This window comes from Diadema antillarum, unplaced genomic scaffold (assembly GCF_040938485.1).
Source record: "Diadema antillarum isolate AM-2024a unplaced genomic scaffold, OU_Dant_1.0 seq00000233_RagTag, whole genome shotgun sequence".
Classification (NCBI taxonomy): domain Eukaryota; kingdom Metazoa; phylum Echinodermata; class Echinoidea; order Diadematoida; family Diadematidae; genus Diadema; species Diadema antillarum.
The window spans coordinates 908,117-922,582 of NW_027271282.1; the positions used below are offsets into that span (position 1 = coordinate 908,117).

The 14,466-nt window shown below is 37.8% G+C and overlaps 1 protein-coding gene across 1 annotated transcript in view; it reads left to right on the forward strand.

Moving 5' to 3' along the window:
- LOC139729300 (sorting nexin-13-like) overlaps positions 1-14,466 on the forward strand; it is a 40,001-nt gene that overhangs the window by 17,080 nt on the left and 8,455 nt on the right. Inside the window, exons 7-17 of the mRNA XM_071640228.1 lie at positions 1,158-1,330; positions 2,637-2,784; positions 3,556-3,668; positions 5,901-5,994; positions 6,466-6,671; positions 7,750-7,854; positions 8,269-8,436; positions 9,110-9,230; positions 10,298-10,545; positions 11,083-11,193; positions 11,892-12,035. Of these exons, the coding sequence (XP_071496329.1) occupies positions 1,158-1,330; positions 2,637-2,784; positions 3,556-3,668; positions 5,901-5,994; positions 6,466-6,671; positions 7,750-7,854; positions 8,269-8,436; positions 9,110-9,230; positions 10,298-10,545; positions 11,083-11,193; positions 11,892-12,035 (1,631 nt within the window). The remainder of the gene's footprint in view (positions 1-1,157; positions 1,331-2,636; positions 2,785-3,555; positions 3,669-5,900; positions 5,995-6,465; positions 6,672-7,749; positions 7,855-8,268; positions 8,437-9,109; positions 9,231-10,297; positions 10,546-11,082; positions 11,194-11,891; positions 12,036-14,466) is intronic.

A 14,466-nucleotide genomic window follows, 5' to 3' on the forward strand; every position in this document is an offset into this window, starting at 1 on the left:
GGGCCACATCATCCCTAGAGTACATCACACTGGACCAGCAAATTAGGCAATTTCTGAAAAGTTACTGGCCTTTCTGTGATTTTTACTGGTCTGGGTACGCCGGACCAGTGCCAGTGTTGAGCATTGCACTTATATAATTGTTTTCTTGGAGCTATTTCTGGATTTTAGCCTTCGGGACAGTATTAAGGTTTGTGTCCAGAAAGGAAGATCTACTTTTAGGAATAATTTCAGTTTCACTTTTGTATGTTTCTGTTTCTATGTGTGTGTGCATGTATCTATACACTACAATGCTGTGGTGGTTCCTTCAGAGAGATTTGCAGATCAAGCACAAGGAAACTATTATTTTTTAATAGTGTATCTCCATTAACTCTTTATGCCAAGTTGCCAAGTTCGCATATTTTCCTCTAACGCACAACCCTGCCCAAATCGCTAAATACACTGTAAATCACCAAATGCCATCGTACAATGAAAGCTTCACTTGAGAGTCCATTCCTTACACAGACAGCTTGCGTGGTGTGGGGGTTGAACAGGAGCATTCCCTATGGGGGTTTTAATTTTCTGTAGTGGTTGTCATTGTGTCTGCAAAATGCATGCCTCCTAAACCTTTTTCAATATATGCATGACTACTGGCCATGTGCAAGAAAAACAAGCCCAGCTTTGTCATAAAATTCAACTCACAGTCAAGCTTGGAATTTTCTCTAGAACTTTGCTCATTGTGTGTCTCGCATATTAACGTTTTCGTAAAAAGTTACATGGCTCTGAAAAACAGACTACAAAACAAAAATAAACAAAATCGCTCTTCTTAGAGTAATGTAGCACACAGGGCGTTTACACCATGGCACACAAAGAGTAAATTGTATGTGAAATACATTCTGTGAAGTAGGCTGTACGTGCTACTAGCAAGCACCACAACCAAGATTAAGATGGAAGTATGTATGATACAAGCTAGAAATATTCCTGAGTCTTGTGATCAATCTATGTATGATTACAGGCAAGAGTGCAATATCCAAAGTCATTACAAGTGTATGTCATATTTTGTGAAGTTTCATAGAAGACATTTACTGTATGTGTTTGTCTTGATGAAAGTTTGTACCCAAAAATGAATAGATAGGTAACTGACAGCTAAAGTTTGTTGTGCGTTTGTTGTTGTCTTGAAGAATACCTTCAAGCCATTTCGGAGATCTTGCTCTTCTTGCTGATTCCTGAGGATGAGTTCCAGAGCAAGCCACTCTGCTTCGTGCTGCGGGAAGCCGTGGCTAACGATGTGATCAAGATGATGATAGAACATGTGACAGACCCAGACTACGTCAATCAAACCATTATATGGCTTGTAAGTTGGATAAACGTGCATGGACTGAGGTGTATACTGTATACACCATATATTTCACAAGGTTTATATTTTCACAATTTTGCAAGTCGGGTGCTATTCGTGAATTCAAAAAGCATGCGAAAATATTAACTCCGATGTAAACGTGGATGCGACATGCACGGGTGCATTTCTCCTCTCATTCCTGTACTCCTCGATCACAAATTGAACCACCAGCTAAATTGTCAGGAAGTCCTGATTCGTGAAAAAATTAGACCCACTATTACGTGTGTACAGTCATCTGATGTAGTGCACCCCCTTTATAACGAACACAGTTTTATCTCAATTCTCATTACAGCAAAGTAAACATTCAGGTCCCAAAATTATCATCCATATATCTTTATATACCTACCTGTTTTGCTATGAGGAAATTTCGATATGACCAAAGAAAACTGCCAGTCCCAAGGACTTTGTTATGAAATAATGGGACTGCACTATATTAAGTGAGGATTGTATTATATGCTAAGATAAAACACCACAGGAAGACTCTCTTAAATACTTGTTTGAACTTCCTGGCAAAAATGAAAGTTAATCTTGTTGAAGCACAAGTAAAAGAGACCTACATTTGAGGACCAAAGTCTGCTCACTAGGTGCATAACACAATTTATGCCACTTCCCTGAAGGGTGCCAGAAGCATCATACTTTGATGTTTCTTATCTCAGATTGTTGTGGCAAATATGTTTCATGGTTTGGTCTTTACTTGTTTGTTTGTTTATTTGTTTGTTTGTTTGTTTGTTTGTTTGTTTGTTTGTTTGTTTGTTTTGGGTTTTTTTGTGTGTGTGCATGACAAAGGTATGCTTCACGAGGTGTAAATGCACTTTTTAGAATTTGGGCAGAATCCCAAAGTTCAAAGGTCAAAGTTCAATGATAAGATTTTTCTGATATTTCAGCTGTAGCTTCATCATGAATGTCAAGAAATGAAAATATTAGAGAAAATAAGCCAGTGAATCATATGTGATGAAAAGAAAAACAATGTCATAGCAACTGTAATTTAAGCTGAGAATGATATGGGCTGATGTAAGTTGATGGATAAGGTAGAAAATATTTGCAGAGGTCAAGGTCAAAGGTTTCCGTTTCAGTTAAAAAGTACCATTTACTATGAACAGCACCAAAGGTAGTCGTGTCATGTAGTCAGAAGGATAGAAATAAATAGTAGATAGGTTGCCTGAAAAGCCTTGTGATTGTTACAAGCTTCACTTTTATTTCCAGTGCAAAATATTTCAGAAAATGCAATTGACACAATTCAATGTTGTATGTTTGGCCTGTGCAGTGCAAGGACAGTACTTTCACGACTGAAGCCTTTCTCCTGACCATCAAAACTGCAACCAACATTGATGAGCTGGAAGCCATGATTGACATCGTTGAACATGAGATGTACAAACAGAGGTCAAGGGACACAAACAAAGTGATCAGAGATGGTGAGATTACACATTGTAACCCTTTTCTATGCTTCCATAGCTGAACTGCTCAGGTGTCTTAAGCTCTCAATGAATTGGGATTAGGTTACCTAATCCTCTAGTCACCCTTGGGACACAAAGACCTTTCTGTGGGTGTGTTCAATTGGTTCACCTCAATGGGTTTGTCTAAATCTGTAATAATAAAAGGGGGCTTGGCTGGGGTCTGCTACCTTAGCCTGGCAGTGACAAGGAAAGTTCACAAGTAAGGTGAGGAAACGAGGGTCTGTTACCTGGGGTTCAAAGCCTATTCAAAGAGGGAGAAGAGGCTTCTACAATTGAAGAGTTTTATCACAAAACAATTTAACTCTATTCTTGTCAATTTTAGGTCTTAAAGCTATATATATTGTGTCTTGTTTGTAATCCAGACAGAGTGTATGTTAAATCTCATCAACATGTATTGGCCTCACCAAAAAAAAAAAAAAAAAGCCAAACTTTTGACTTTGTCACATGTTGCTATTACAAGTTAAACACCTTGTCCCATTTTGTTCTTCCTTCTCTTTATGACTACTTTTGCTTGGTTTGAGGAAATGTCCTCAGACCTAGTAAAAGTAGTCATAAAGAGAAGGAAGAACCAGCCTTTCTGTTTTGTCTTTGCTCATCTGTAGAGAATATATCTCTATCAAATATTTACATTTGTACATACACTCCCATCGTAATAACCAAATGTAGCAACAACAACAAAAAAAAGATTAGAAGTAAAGTGTTCTTTATTGTACTTTTGCTGTGGTACAGAAGGAGTAGATGCTAAGACCCAGCTGAAGAGTCTACAGTACTTGAGACAGCTGTGTTCTGACACCATCAACAGGATTCTCTCAGGAGAAGACTTGGATGCTGCTGAGGAGGTGGTAAGTTACTGCCAGGAGTTAGTCTTCCACGCCAGGTGTTTATAACCCATACTTTATGGAAGCTGGTCCAATGAATTGTACTTTATTCAAAACTGTCACTGATTCTTACAAGTATTAAAAGCAGAACATGGCATTGTTGGGGTGCGTTATTAGAGGGTTAGCCATATTGGTCAATGCTAAGGCAAATTATAAGATATCTTAATTGTGGTGGATGGTAGAAGCATAAGAGGTGATCCCTGTGGGAGCCAATTAGCTGCATTGTAGTCTCAGTGTAAATCTGAACTTTGGAACGCACAACATATAGTCATAATTCCCATGTATTGTTCAATTTTTATGACTCTGTATGTTTACTATACACTTACCACACTTTGGCCTCCATGACTAGACCTGTGTGTAACTATGGGGATGCCACTTGATGATTGTTAAACAGAGCAATAAAGAGAAATGAGCTCAACAGACTGGGAGAATCACAGTAGATATGTAGTCTCAATTCACATTGTATCATGATCAAATCCATTTTATTTACACAAAAAAGAAAAACAAGATATTATTTTTAGTTTTCCTTAAAAGTCTTGAATTACTTGTCATGTTTTGTGCATCGTAGGCTTTGATGTCACTGATTTCTTGAGAATAATTTACATAGTGTGAAAATTTCCATTGAAGTTTTCTTATGAGAACAGAAACAGATCACTGGTAGAGAATCTTTCCCCATTTGATGCCAATGTTGATGATCCTTGGATCTCATTTATATTTTTTGTTTATGTATTACAGATATCATTTCTTTAGTGCATATTTTGTTTTCTCTTTTATCTCCAATCTTCAAACTTGTGCAGAATTCTTTCATGCCACATTAAATGCATATCTATCACAAAAAAAAAAAAAAGAATCAGAAAATATGCATACTTTTACTTGCTACTGTTTTTATGCTATTTATTTTTAACAAATTTTTGGGATGTCATGGTATTCAACACTACATCTGGTTTTATGATGCTAGATGTAGGAATATACATGTGTTCATCATTATAGTAATAACTTGAGTCCTTGTGAGGGGAAAAAAAAGAAAGTAGACACATGGGGAAAAAATGGAAGTCAAAATTAAAAGGCATTCAGAAAGTAGATGCACGGATACATGCTTTACATGGACTAAAGACAAAGAGAGTGTAGAACATGTGGTGTTCTGGTATTTCTAGGTCAAAATGATTCATGATACTTCTTAGCTGTACTGTGTTTGGTTCCTGTCTCCGGTATTGTATCATTCTCAAGTTATGTTTAGTACTGATAGCCATTTGATACGTCAGATGAATTATCTGTGTTATGATTCTGTACAAGTCAGTGTGTGAGAGAATCGCTTTCTAGTATTCTCTCTCTAGAGGCTATCCACTAACAAAGCTCACATACAGCAGCATATATCCATTGCCTCCTTGGTTACATCTATCATAAGGGATGCTATCATAAATCTCATCAATTGTAAGGGGTGCTATAACTAACAATTATTCACACATTGAAATTTAGCGTGGCATTCATGGCGTAATAACCACTTTCCTGTAGACTAGTTTCCTTACCTTCATTATATGCATTGTAAAGGCTTAGCCGAAGTTTTATTCAGATCTGTTATGAATTGCTATGAGCAGCATGCTAACACATTGGCTTTGACGTAAGAGGTTTGTGGTTCAAGCCCCATGGAGACCAGCTGAAGCCATCATATTATGATGTCATGGCATTCCGTCTATAGAGAGACAATTAAGCCGTCAGTGCTTCTTGTAGGACACAAACTGAGTATCACATGTTCTCGCGAGTCAACACCAATTCATATGACACACCCTCCTATTTCATTTCTCTTGCAGAGTAGCATTAGAACCCTGTGACTTGAGGTATTCTGTGTTTATATTTTGGAGAACTGCTGAACAAGGGACACCTGTGATTTACAGCTCCCTGAAGATATTGCCAGATTGTGTAAAGAAAGCAGTTTGTAGTTGCCTAATAAGGTCATCCACATTCTCTTCAATCCTAGGCTGTGGTCAACTAACTTGTGTTTGTATAAAAGATCTGAGAAGTATTAAACCTCATCCAGTTTGAAGTAAGTTCATGCATCATGTAACATCATGCTATTATTAGAGCCACCCTTCATGGTCCTTGCCACCTCTTCTTTCTCCTCTGTGTCTGTCCTCCTGTCCGTCTGTGCATCTGTCTGTCTGTCTGTCTGTCTGTCTGTCTGTCTGTCTGTCTGTGTAGGAAGGAGAGACCCAGTGCTTGGATCCTAAGACTCTCTACTCGCTGCCACTGAATATTGTCCTAGTCAACAGCATTGCCCTCTCCTACTTCATTGGTGAGTTCTAATATTCAATGTTCCAAAGGCATTTTCCACCCTTACAATGTATGTCCAAAAGGCAAGAATGTGTTTGTTTGTTTGTTTGTTTCAATTTTACTTCAACAAAGAAACAATTCCATGAATTTCTGTGATTTTTTTGTAATGAAAGTTAATGACATAATCCAGGATATGTTTTTCATGCTGGACACTAATCCTGTGCCGTGATAAGTCATCCTTTCAAGAGGTAATATTTCTTTGTGAGATATGACATGATCATAATGTTTCTTTGTAAATGGAAAGAAATATGTTAGTTTCTGATCTGGCTTTAAGTGTGAAATTTGGTCAGTGCAAGTATTAAGGATGACAAATGAATTGTTTCAATTTTTGTAGATATCCTTGTGGTTTTCAAGTTAGTATTCATTCATTGATAAGTGAATGCACCTCATCATCTTTTTAACATAAGTCTTATGCGACCGTTTGTTTGTGCAGACTTCATGCGTAAGCAGGATTGTCAGTCTTATGTGTTCTTCTGGCACACTGTGGAGGGTTATCGAGCTATGGCAGAGCAGCAGCTGTCTGCTATTCACCTGGCCAAGGTTCAACCCAACGAGGGAGCGCCACAAAAAGAGGCAGCCGCCATAGAGATGCTCAGATCAGCAGCCCTCAACATCTTCACAGAATATTTGGCCGAAGATGTGAGTGTTCGATTTACACTGTTGTATTTTCATTGAAATCTGATATAGATCTAAGCAATTGCATAGGATTTTTTTTTTTTTATTTGCTTGCTTGGGATATATGTTTGCAAAAGTCAGATTTCACCTAATCATACCTACATATGAAGTTGTATGTTGTAGTTCTGCAAATGAGTTTATGACTTCAAGGCTGGGGAGATGTCCCATATACAGAGTTGTACTTTTCAGTTATATGTAAGTAATTTACAGATGTTGAGTTTTGCTGTGGATGTTTTCTGAAAAACAGTGAATAATCCATCTCTAACCAGGCAACCCACACAAGGCACATACATTAATTGCAACCCTGAATTACCTCATGTATTACCCAAGGAGGTATCTAGTGTGTGTTTCTGTGTACCTGAATCCCTCATAGCACAGACAGGTAGATATGTGCTAACTTCCTTCTGTAGGATGTACCCTTATTACCTCCGCCAAGGGAGGAGGTTATGTTTTCTTCGGCGTTGGTTTGTTGGTTTGTTTGTTTGTTTGTCCGTGTGCAAAATAACTCAAAAAGTTGTGAATGGATTTGGATGAAAATTACAGGCAAGATTGAGAATGACACAAGGAACAGATGATTAAATTTTGGTAGTGATCGGGGAATTTTTATGGATTTTATGAAGGATTTTCAGTATTTTGGAAGGTAGGGTCAATGAACTTGGGAGTTCAAGCTGCGCGTATTTGAGGTTTTCATGCGCGCACTAAAGGGTGAGGCGTGCCGTGCAGCTGAGGGTTGATGACGTAACAAAAGGCTTCTATATTGGGAAAGTGGGCAATTTTCAGCATGCATGAGTGGAAATCACTGATCTCTATGGAAGAACAATTAAGATCAGTGGTGTAAAAAACTGCTTGGCGGAGGTCTGCGCTCTCAGAGTGCTTTTCTAGATTTTATATGCTATTTACCGGTATGTGATTCTGAACAGAGGGTAAAGAAGAATTCTACCCTATCTACTTCCTCAAGGACAGTGTTGATAGTGAGGAATTGCCAGCTACCAATGTGCTTTGCATCAAACATGCTTCTGCAAAATGCTTGTTGTTGTTGCAGGCAACCAACAGAGTCAAGGTTGACAGTCAAATTGTCAAGAGAACGAGTCAAAAGATCAAGACTGACGACTCTTTAGAGACAGTCTTTGATGAAGCACAGAAAAGGGTGAGTAAGATCAGTGTAATGACAAAATGCATCTTTCTTTGGGAGAAAGAGGCTCTTTATGCTCTGCATTGAGCAGTAAATACAACCTGAAATCATACTGACCTCTATAATACCTCTAGTTCTTTTAGCTACTCATATCAAAACTGAATCATATCAACCTTATGGCATGTTATAATCTCCATCTGTGTCAAATTATTGAAAACGCTGTTTGTATATAGTTTGATTCTTGTACCTTATTCCTTTGGCCATATAAGAAGTATCTTCCCATTTTGATATCATGGCTTACACCTGTGGACCTCTTGTCTCTCTGTCATGAATCAGTTTATTGTAGAGACTGCATTGCAGATTAATTAGGAGAGAAGTTAATCCGTAATGCTTATCAATCTGTTGCCATGGTAACGGATGACTCTCCAGGTCTTCAGTCTGCTGGAGGAGGACAGGTTCCTGCCAGCCTTCAAGCAGAGTCCCAGCTATGTCAAGTGTCTAGCTGAGCTGGACCTCCTCAAAGATGATGAGTCTGCAAGGCTGGGAGATGATGCCTCTGTCCAGCTGGATTCCTCTCCAGATAATAGCACTGTTGCAGTGAGTGGCTTAATCTTTACATGCCAGCCAGCAGCAATTCATGTCATGTACTTTTTCCCACAAAGACCACAAAAGTGGGTACTTCTTGGCTTCATCCAAGTCTAATACAGTGATTATGGCAATTCTGTGACCTTTGTCATAATTCTATAATCAAAGAGAGTGATATTGACAGAAATTGTCAAAGTGATTTTTTTTTTTTTTTTTCGGAATGAATATTTTGTATTGGGCTAATATCGGTAACTTGTTTGTAATTGTAAAATGAAAATATTTTTGTGCATATGCATGTATTTCAATATCTCACAGAAATGTTTACGTGTTCTTATTGTTGCACTTGTTCAAAAACGAGCAATTTCTTGAAGATTACCAAAGTGCAAAATATTCCTTGTTTACAGAACAACCAAGCGTGTTGGTTCACAGTTAAAAGTTAATGCTTATATTGCATTGTGTTGACGAACCATATCTTTAGGGGGATGTGCATTGTTGAAACTGTGCCAAATATGAGTAGAAAATAATGTGAACCTGTTGGCATTAAATGTGGTCCATATCGTAACCTTAACTGTGAGATGCCGGACCGTTACATGTTTCAGAAAACAATTAAAATTAGGAATGTATGTTGTTTGTGTTGTTACAAATTTCTGTGAGTGGCAATTTTTCTCTCCTTCTCCCTACTCAGTCATCAGAGGACCTGTCCTCTCTGGGTAGCCGAGGCTCAGTGGAAGCCCTGAGTGAACTAGAGCCTCTGGGTGATGTAGACACCAGCAAACCTCACATTGTGGCATGTATCACTCATGCCAGTAAGTCAATCTCACAATTTTTTTTTTTTCATCCACTAGCTTGTCTAAAATAACACTAAATGAATTATCTTAAAATCATGAGTCTTGCTTTGTATACCAAGAGATAAGCTGGGTTTTAGCCAATAAACTTGCTGCGGTGCACTTTGTAGAACAGCTGACAAGTTTAACAGACTTTGAGCAGAAGAAATAGTAATGAACATGAAGAAGCAACAGAGACATGATTCCAGCGTGACATCATGTTTTTATGTCACATATCATTTTGTCTTTTAAGCATATCCATAATTCACCACAAATCATCTTCATCTTAAAAAAAAAAAATGTGACTGTTGACACTATATGTGACAGTGCACCTCAAAACAAACAAAAAGTCGCCAGACATGAATTTTTAGTTAAGACCATATTCTGAAAGAGCAGACTTTAAGCTTTAAAATGATGTATAACTCAAATCAAATGGACTCTCCTAACCTATCTTAGTATTGGAAAGAAAGCACAACCTCAGGAAAAGTGTGAACTGAGAAAAGAGGCTCTGAAGTACAGTGTCTATTCAAGCGCTTAATCTTTACCAAACCGTGCTGGCTGTGCGATGAATGGGACAAAAAACAGGAAGTAAACCACTGGAGTAACAACAATGAAGGGATTATCAGATTAAACTGAAATTAAGCATGCCTCATTAACACATTCTGTCCATAATTAATGCCAACTTTCAAAGCAGTAGCACTATTCTTTCAAAAGTTATTAGAGTTGAAAGTGAAGAGTGTGGACAAGGTTTTTCAGAAATGAAAAAGGGATTCTGAAGACACACCTAATCACACTATTCTATCAAAAATGTTCAAGATAAACTGCTAAAAAACACACTTTCCTGCCCGTTTTATGATACCAAATTTTAGCATAATGTAAAAGAAGACCTGCTCTTTCAGAAAATATGAAAAAGTCAAGTTCGGCTAGGTTGACCCATTTCACTTATTTTCAGTCCTCACGCAAAATCAGTGTGTGCGACTTTATGTTCGTTTTGAGGTGCACTGTCACATATATTGATACCATCAACTGAATGCTTTTCCATTTACCAGCCATTGTCAAAGAAAAGAGCAAGTCATACGCTGTGTACGCTATCCACGTCACGCGGACAGACCCCCAAGGGGTGACTGAAATCTGGGATGTCTTCAGACGATACAGTGACTTCCACGACCTTCACATGTGTCTGACAGAGAAGTACGAGTCACTGAAGACGCTAATGCTGCCTGCCAAGCGGGCTTTCAAGAACACCAGCTCTTCTTTCCTGGAAAAAAGAGCAAAGGCACTTACTCAGTACTTGCAGGTGAGGAACAAAACTTTATTACATTAACTGTTGAAAGATACCTTGTGGCATAATCAGAACTTATACACAGCATGGCATTGAAACTTACTTGCTTGTCATTATGTCTACAAAACCATATAGGTCAGATTTAACAAGAATGACATTTGTGTGAAACCATTTGGCATTTTTAAAGAAATAATAATACATGCATACATCTGCAGTTGTTGTTAACTTGCTGTCATTATAACAAAAAATGAATTAATCCAGAAATTTGACAATTACCCCCACCCTATTTCTTTCAGGAGGGGTGCAGGTTGTTTTGGGTGTGTAGAAAATATATTAGTACCGGTACTATCTGTTTGCAGCTTTGCAGCATCATAGGTACAAAGTCTCCTTTTACAACTTTGACTTTATTCATTTGAAATGTTTAATGGCATTGATGATATCAATGTGATATGAACCTCAAGTTATCATCTAGCTAAAGACTAATTTATTTGTCTCTCTAAATGGTGCCATCAAAGTAATAACCTCAATGTGTCATCTATTCTTTATCATCAGACCCTCCTAAACCAGGATGTGATTAGCAACAATCCTGGCCTGCAGTCCATTGTATGTCATTTCCTGGAGCCAGGAGTCTACACAAGGGGCAAAGGTCAACTGGCTAGGAGGGTGAGTCCAACTACGTACTGTAAAAGCTTTTATTTTCACGAGGTGAATTACATGTCACGACATTCAAAAATATCATGAAGGGCTGGGCATTAGGGCTTTTCCTATAGCTTAGGTGTCAAATTGTGAAAACAACATCTCGCCAAAGTATCTGTATGTGAAAATAATAACTTTGACAGTACATGGCAGGAGTACTGAATTGGTTTCCATGTCAAAGCAATGCAATAGAATCAACTTACATCAAAAGGTTTATACTGCTATCAATACTCTTATTCAGGATGTAGCTGAAGTCTCCTATAGTCTTGTATCATATTCATTTCCATGCATTTATAAGGAAAGGAATGAAATACATAAAAACATCCCTGTGTCAATTGAGACCTTGTATTGCTTGTTACTCGACAATTTATATGTAATGAAGTAATGGCCCTCACATCCAGTTCATGAAACACAGGGTTAAAGCCCATTATCCCATTTGTTATCACATGCAGGGTGCTGTCTTGTAGTATGTGTGATGCTAAACACTTTTTGGTCTCCACTAACTTCAAGGTCTTAAGTGTCATTGAGAATAAGGAAGTTACTCTCATTGAGTGACACATTAGCTGTGTCTACTCATGAATTTATATCAAGTAAGTGTTTTCCATTAAATAACCACTGGAAATTCACTCTGCTTATCATGCCACATTTCTGTGACAACTGAACAGATGGATCACATAGTGAACCCACTGAAGACAGGCGTACGCAATGTGGCGCACACAGTTAAATCCGTCCCAGGCAATCTGTTTGATGGTGTGAACATGGTATCAGACAAGATGACTGACAGTATTAATAAAGTCTTTATGAACAAGGTAAGAAAGCATGTAGTCATTTTAGACATACTGACTGTCTGATGTTGATGGTAACTTAATTTAGTCAGCTTGTTTCATACCATAGCTTTTTTTCTCAAATCATTACCTGCTAGGCAGAATGTATATTAGAATAGTAATATGCAGGCAGTTCCTTTACAACAAAAGTCTACTAATGTAGCAGATGTAGCAAATGGTGCAGCTCTGATTTGTAAGTTATGTTTTTTGGTAATTCCGTGAAGTTGGGGCACAAAGTGTGACATTTCAGCAGAACTCAATACTAATTATGCTATACATATATTGTTTATAGGCTTTACATTTGTATTGAGACCATACATTTTCCTGGAAATTTTGTGCCATTCAGACTCAATTTTGATGAAGTTATGAAAACTATATGTAACGGTGTCCTGGAGCATCGTGATGTGTCCATGTAGCATCGTGATAGTTAAAATCTGGTCCTAAAAGACAAATTAATGCAATTAGCTTGACCAAAATTTGATATGATATGCATAATTACTAGATTAGTCAGATAGCTAAATATCTTAACTCTCCTTTCCACAGTTTTATTTTTACAAGAAAATTACACAATGTGTCACTATGCTACGCGGTGTCCACCAAATGTCACAAAAAAGGGCACCGCATATCATCATGATACATTTTGTAATTTTCTTTTAAAATTAAAACTGTGTACAGGAAATTTGAGATATTTAGCTATCTCATTCATATCTTGTAAATATGCATATTGCATCAAATTTTGGTCAAGCTAATTGCCATAATTTGTCTCTTAGGACCAAATTTTAAAATATCGCGATGCTACATGGACACGTCACGATGCTACAGGACACTGTTACATATTGTTTAATAACTTCATCAAAATTGAGTCTGAATGGCACAAAATTTCCAGGAAAATGTGTGGCCTCAATGCAAATGTAAAGCCTACAAACAATAAATGTATAGCATGATTAATATTGAGTTATGCTGAAATGTATTTTTTAAATATCACGATGCTACGTGGACACTGCCCCAACTTCATGGAATTACCCTTTTTATGCCTCCGTCACGAAGTGGTGCCGGAGGCATTATGTTTTCGGGTTGTCCGTCCGTCCGTCCGTCCGTCCGTCCGTCCGTCCTTCCGTCTGTCCGTCCGTCCGTCCGTCCTTCCGTCCGTCCGTAATGAATTTTGTGGACAGGGTAACTACCAAAACCTTTTGAGGTATCCTAATGAAACTTGGCATGTATGTGTATTAGGGGGTGAAGTTGTGCCTATCAACTTTTGGGTGCACATGCTCAAGGTCAAAGGTCAAAAGGTCAAGGTCAAATGCTTAAAATTTCACTATTTCCCCCATATCTATGCAATGCCTGAAGATATTTTATTGAAACTTAGTGTACACATGTATTACCAAATTAAGATTCTCTGGTGAAAGTTTGGGGTCATGAGGTCAAAAGGTCAAAGGTCAAAAGGTCAAGTAAAATGTTAAAATTTCACTTATTTCTCTGTATCTTGGAAATTGTTCAAGGTATCTTCATGGAACATAGTATATATGCATGTACTGACTGGCAGTGGTTATCTAGGGAATTTAGGGTTCATGGGGTCAAAGGTCAGGGGTCAAAGGTCAAGGACAATACTTCAAAATTTTACTATTTTCCTTATATTTATGCAATGCCAGCAGGATTATTTTTTTTAACTTGATGTATGCATGTATAACCCAATAGAGATTCTCTGGGATTTTTTTTTTTTGCCAAGAAGGTCAAAGGTCAAAAGGTCAAAGATCAAGTGAAAGTGCTGAACTTACTTCTTTCTCCATATCTCGGAAGTGGCTCAAGTTAATTTGAAACTTAGTACATATTTATGTATGTTCTGCCTGACAGTGATTCTCGTATAAATCAAAGGCCAGAAGAAAATGATAACAATTTACTGTTCAATACAGAAATTGCACTTTTTCTCCATACCTTGAAAATTACTCAGCGCATAAACTTATGAAAGGGTCAAAGTCAAGTTAAAGTTCTTAAATTCCCAAATACATGCTCTCCTATTCATCCAATTAAACATAGGTCAAGGAAGGTAAACGTTCAATACATTTGTGACAAACATGTCATTTTAATATTTTGCCAATTTTGTGAAAATGTAATCACACATTGTCCACATGTACTATAGACCTATTAGGAGAATTATGCATTATGGCGGAGGCATACCAGTCGCCATAGCGACATTTCTAGTATATTTCTGCTTTTTGATTGATGAGCCTCCCTCCTGTCTCACTCTTGTTCCTCATTTTCTGGTCAGTTTACTTTAGTGTCATGTGGACCAGCAGAACAAATGATCAATATCCAATGTAAGCCCAGCAGATGGCAGGCAACATGGACTTTAAATACCATCTACTGATAGCGAGCTGTTGAAAATGTGCATGTTAAGTTAGTCATCCATTCATGAAGA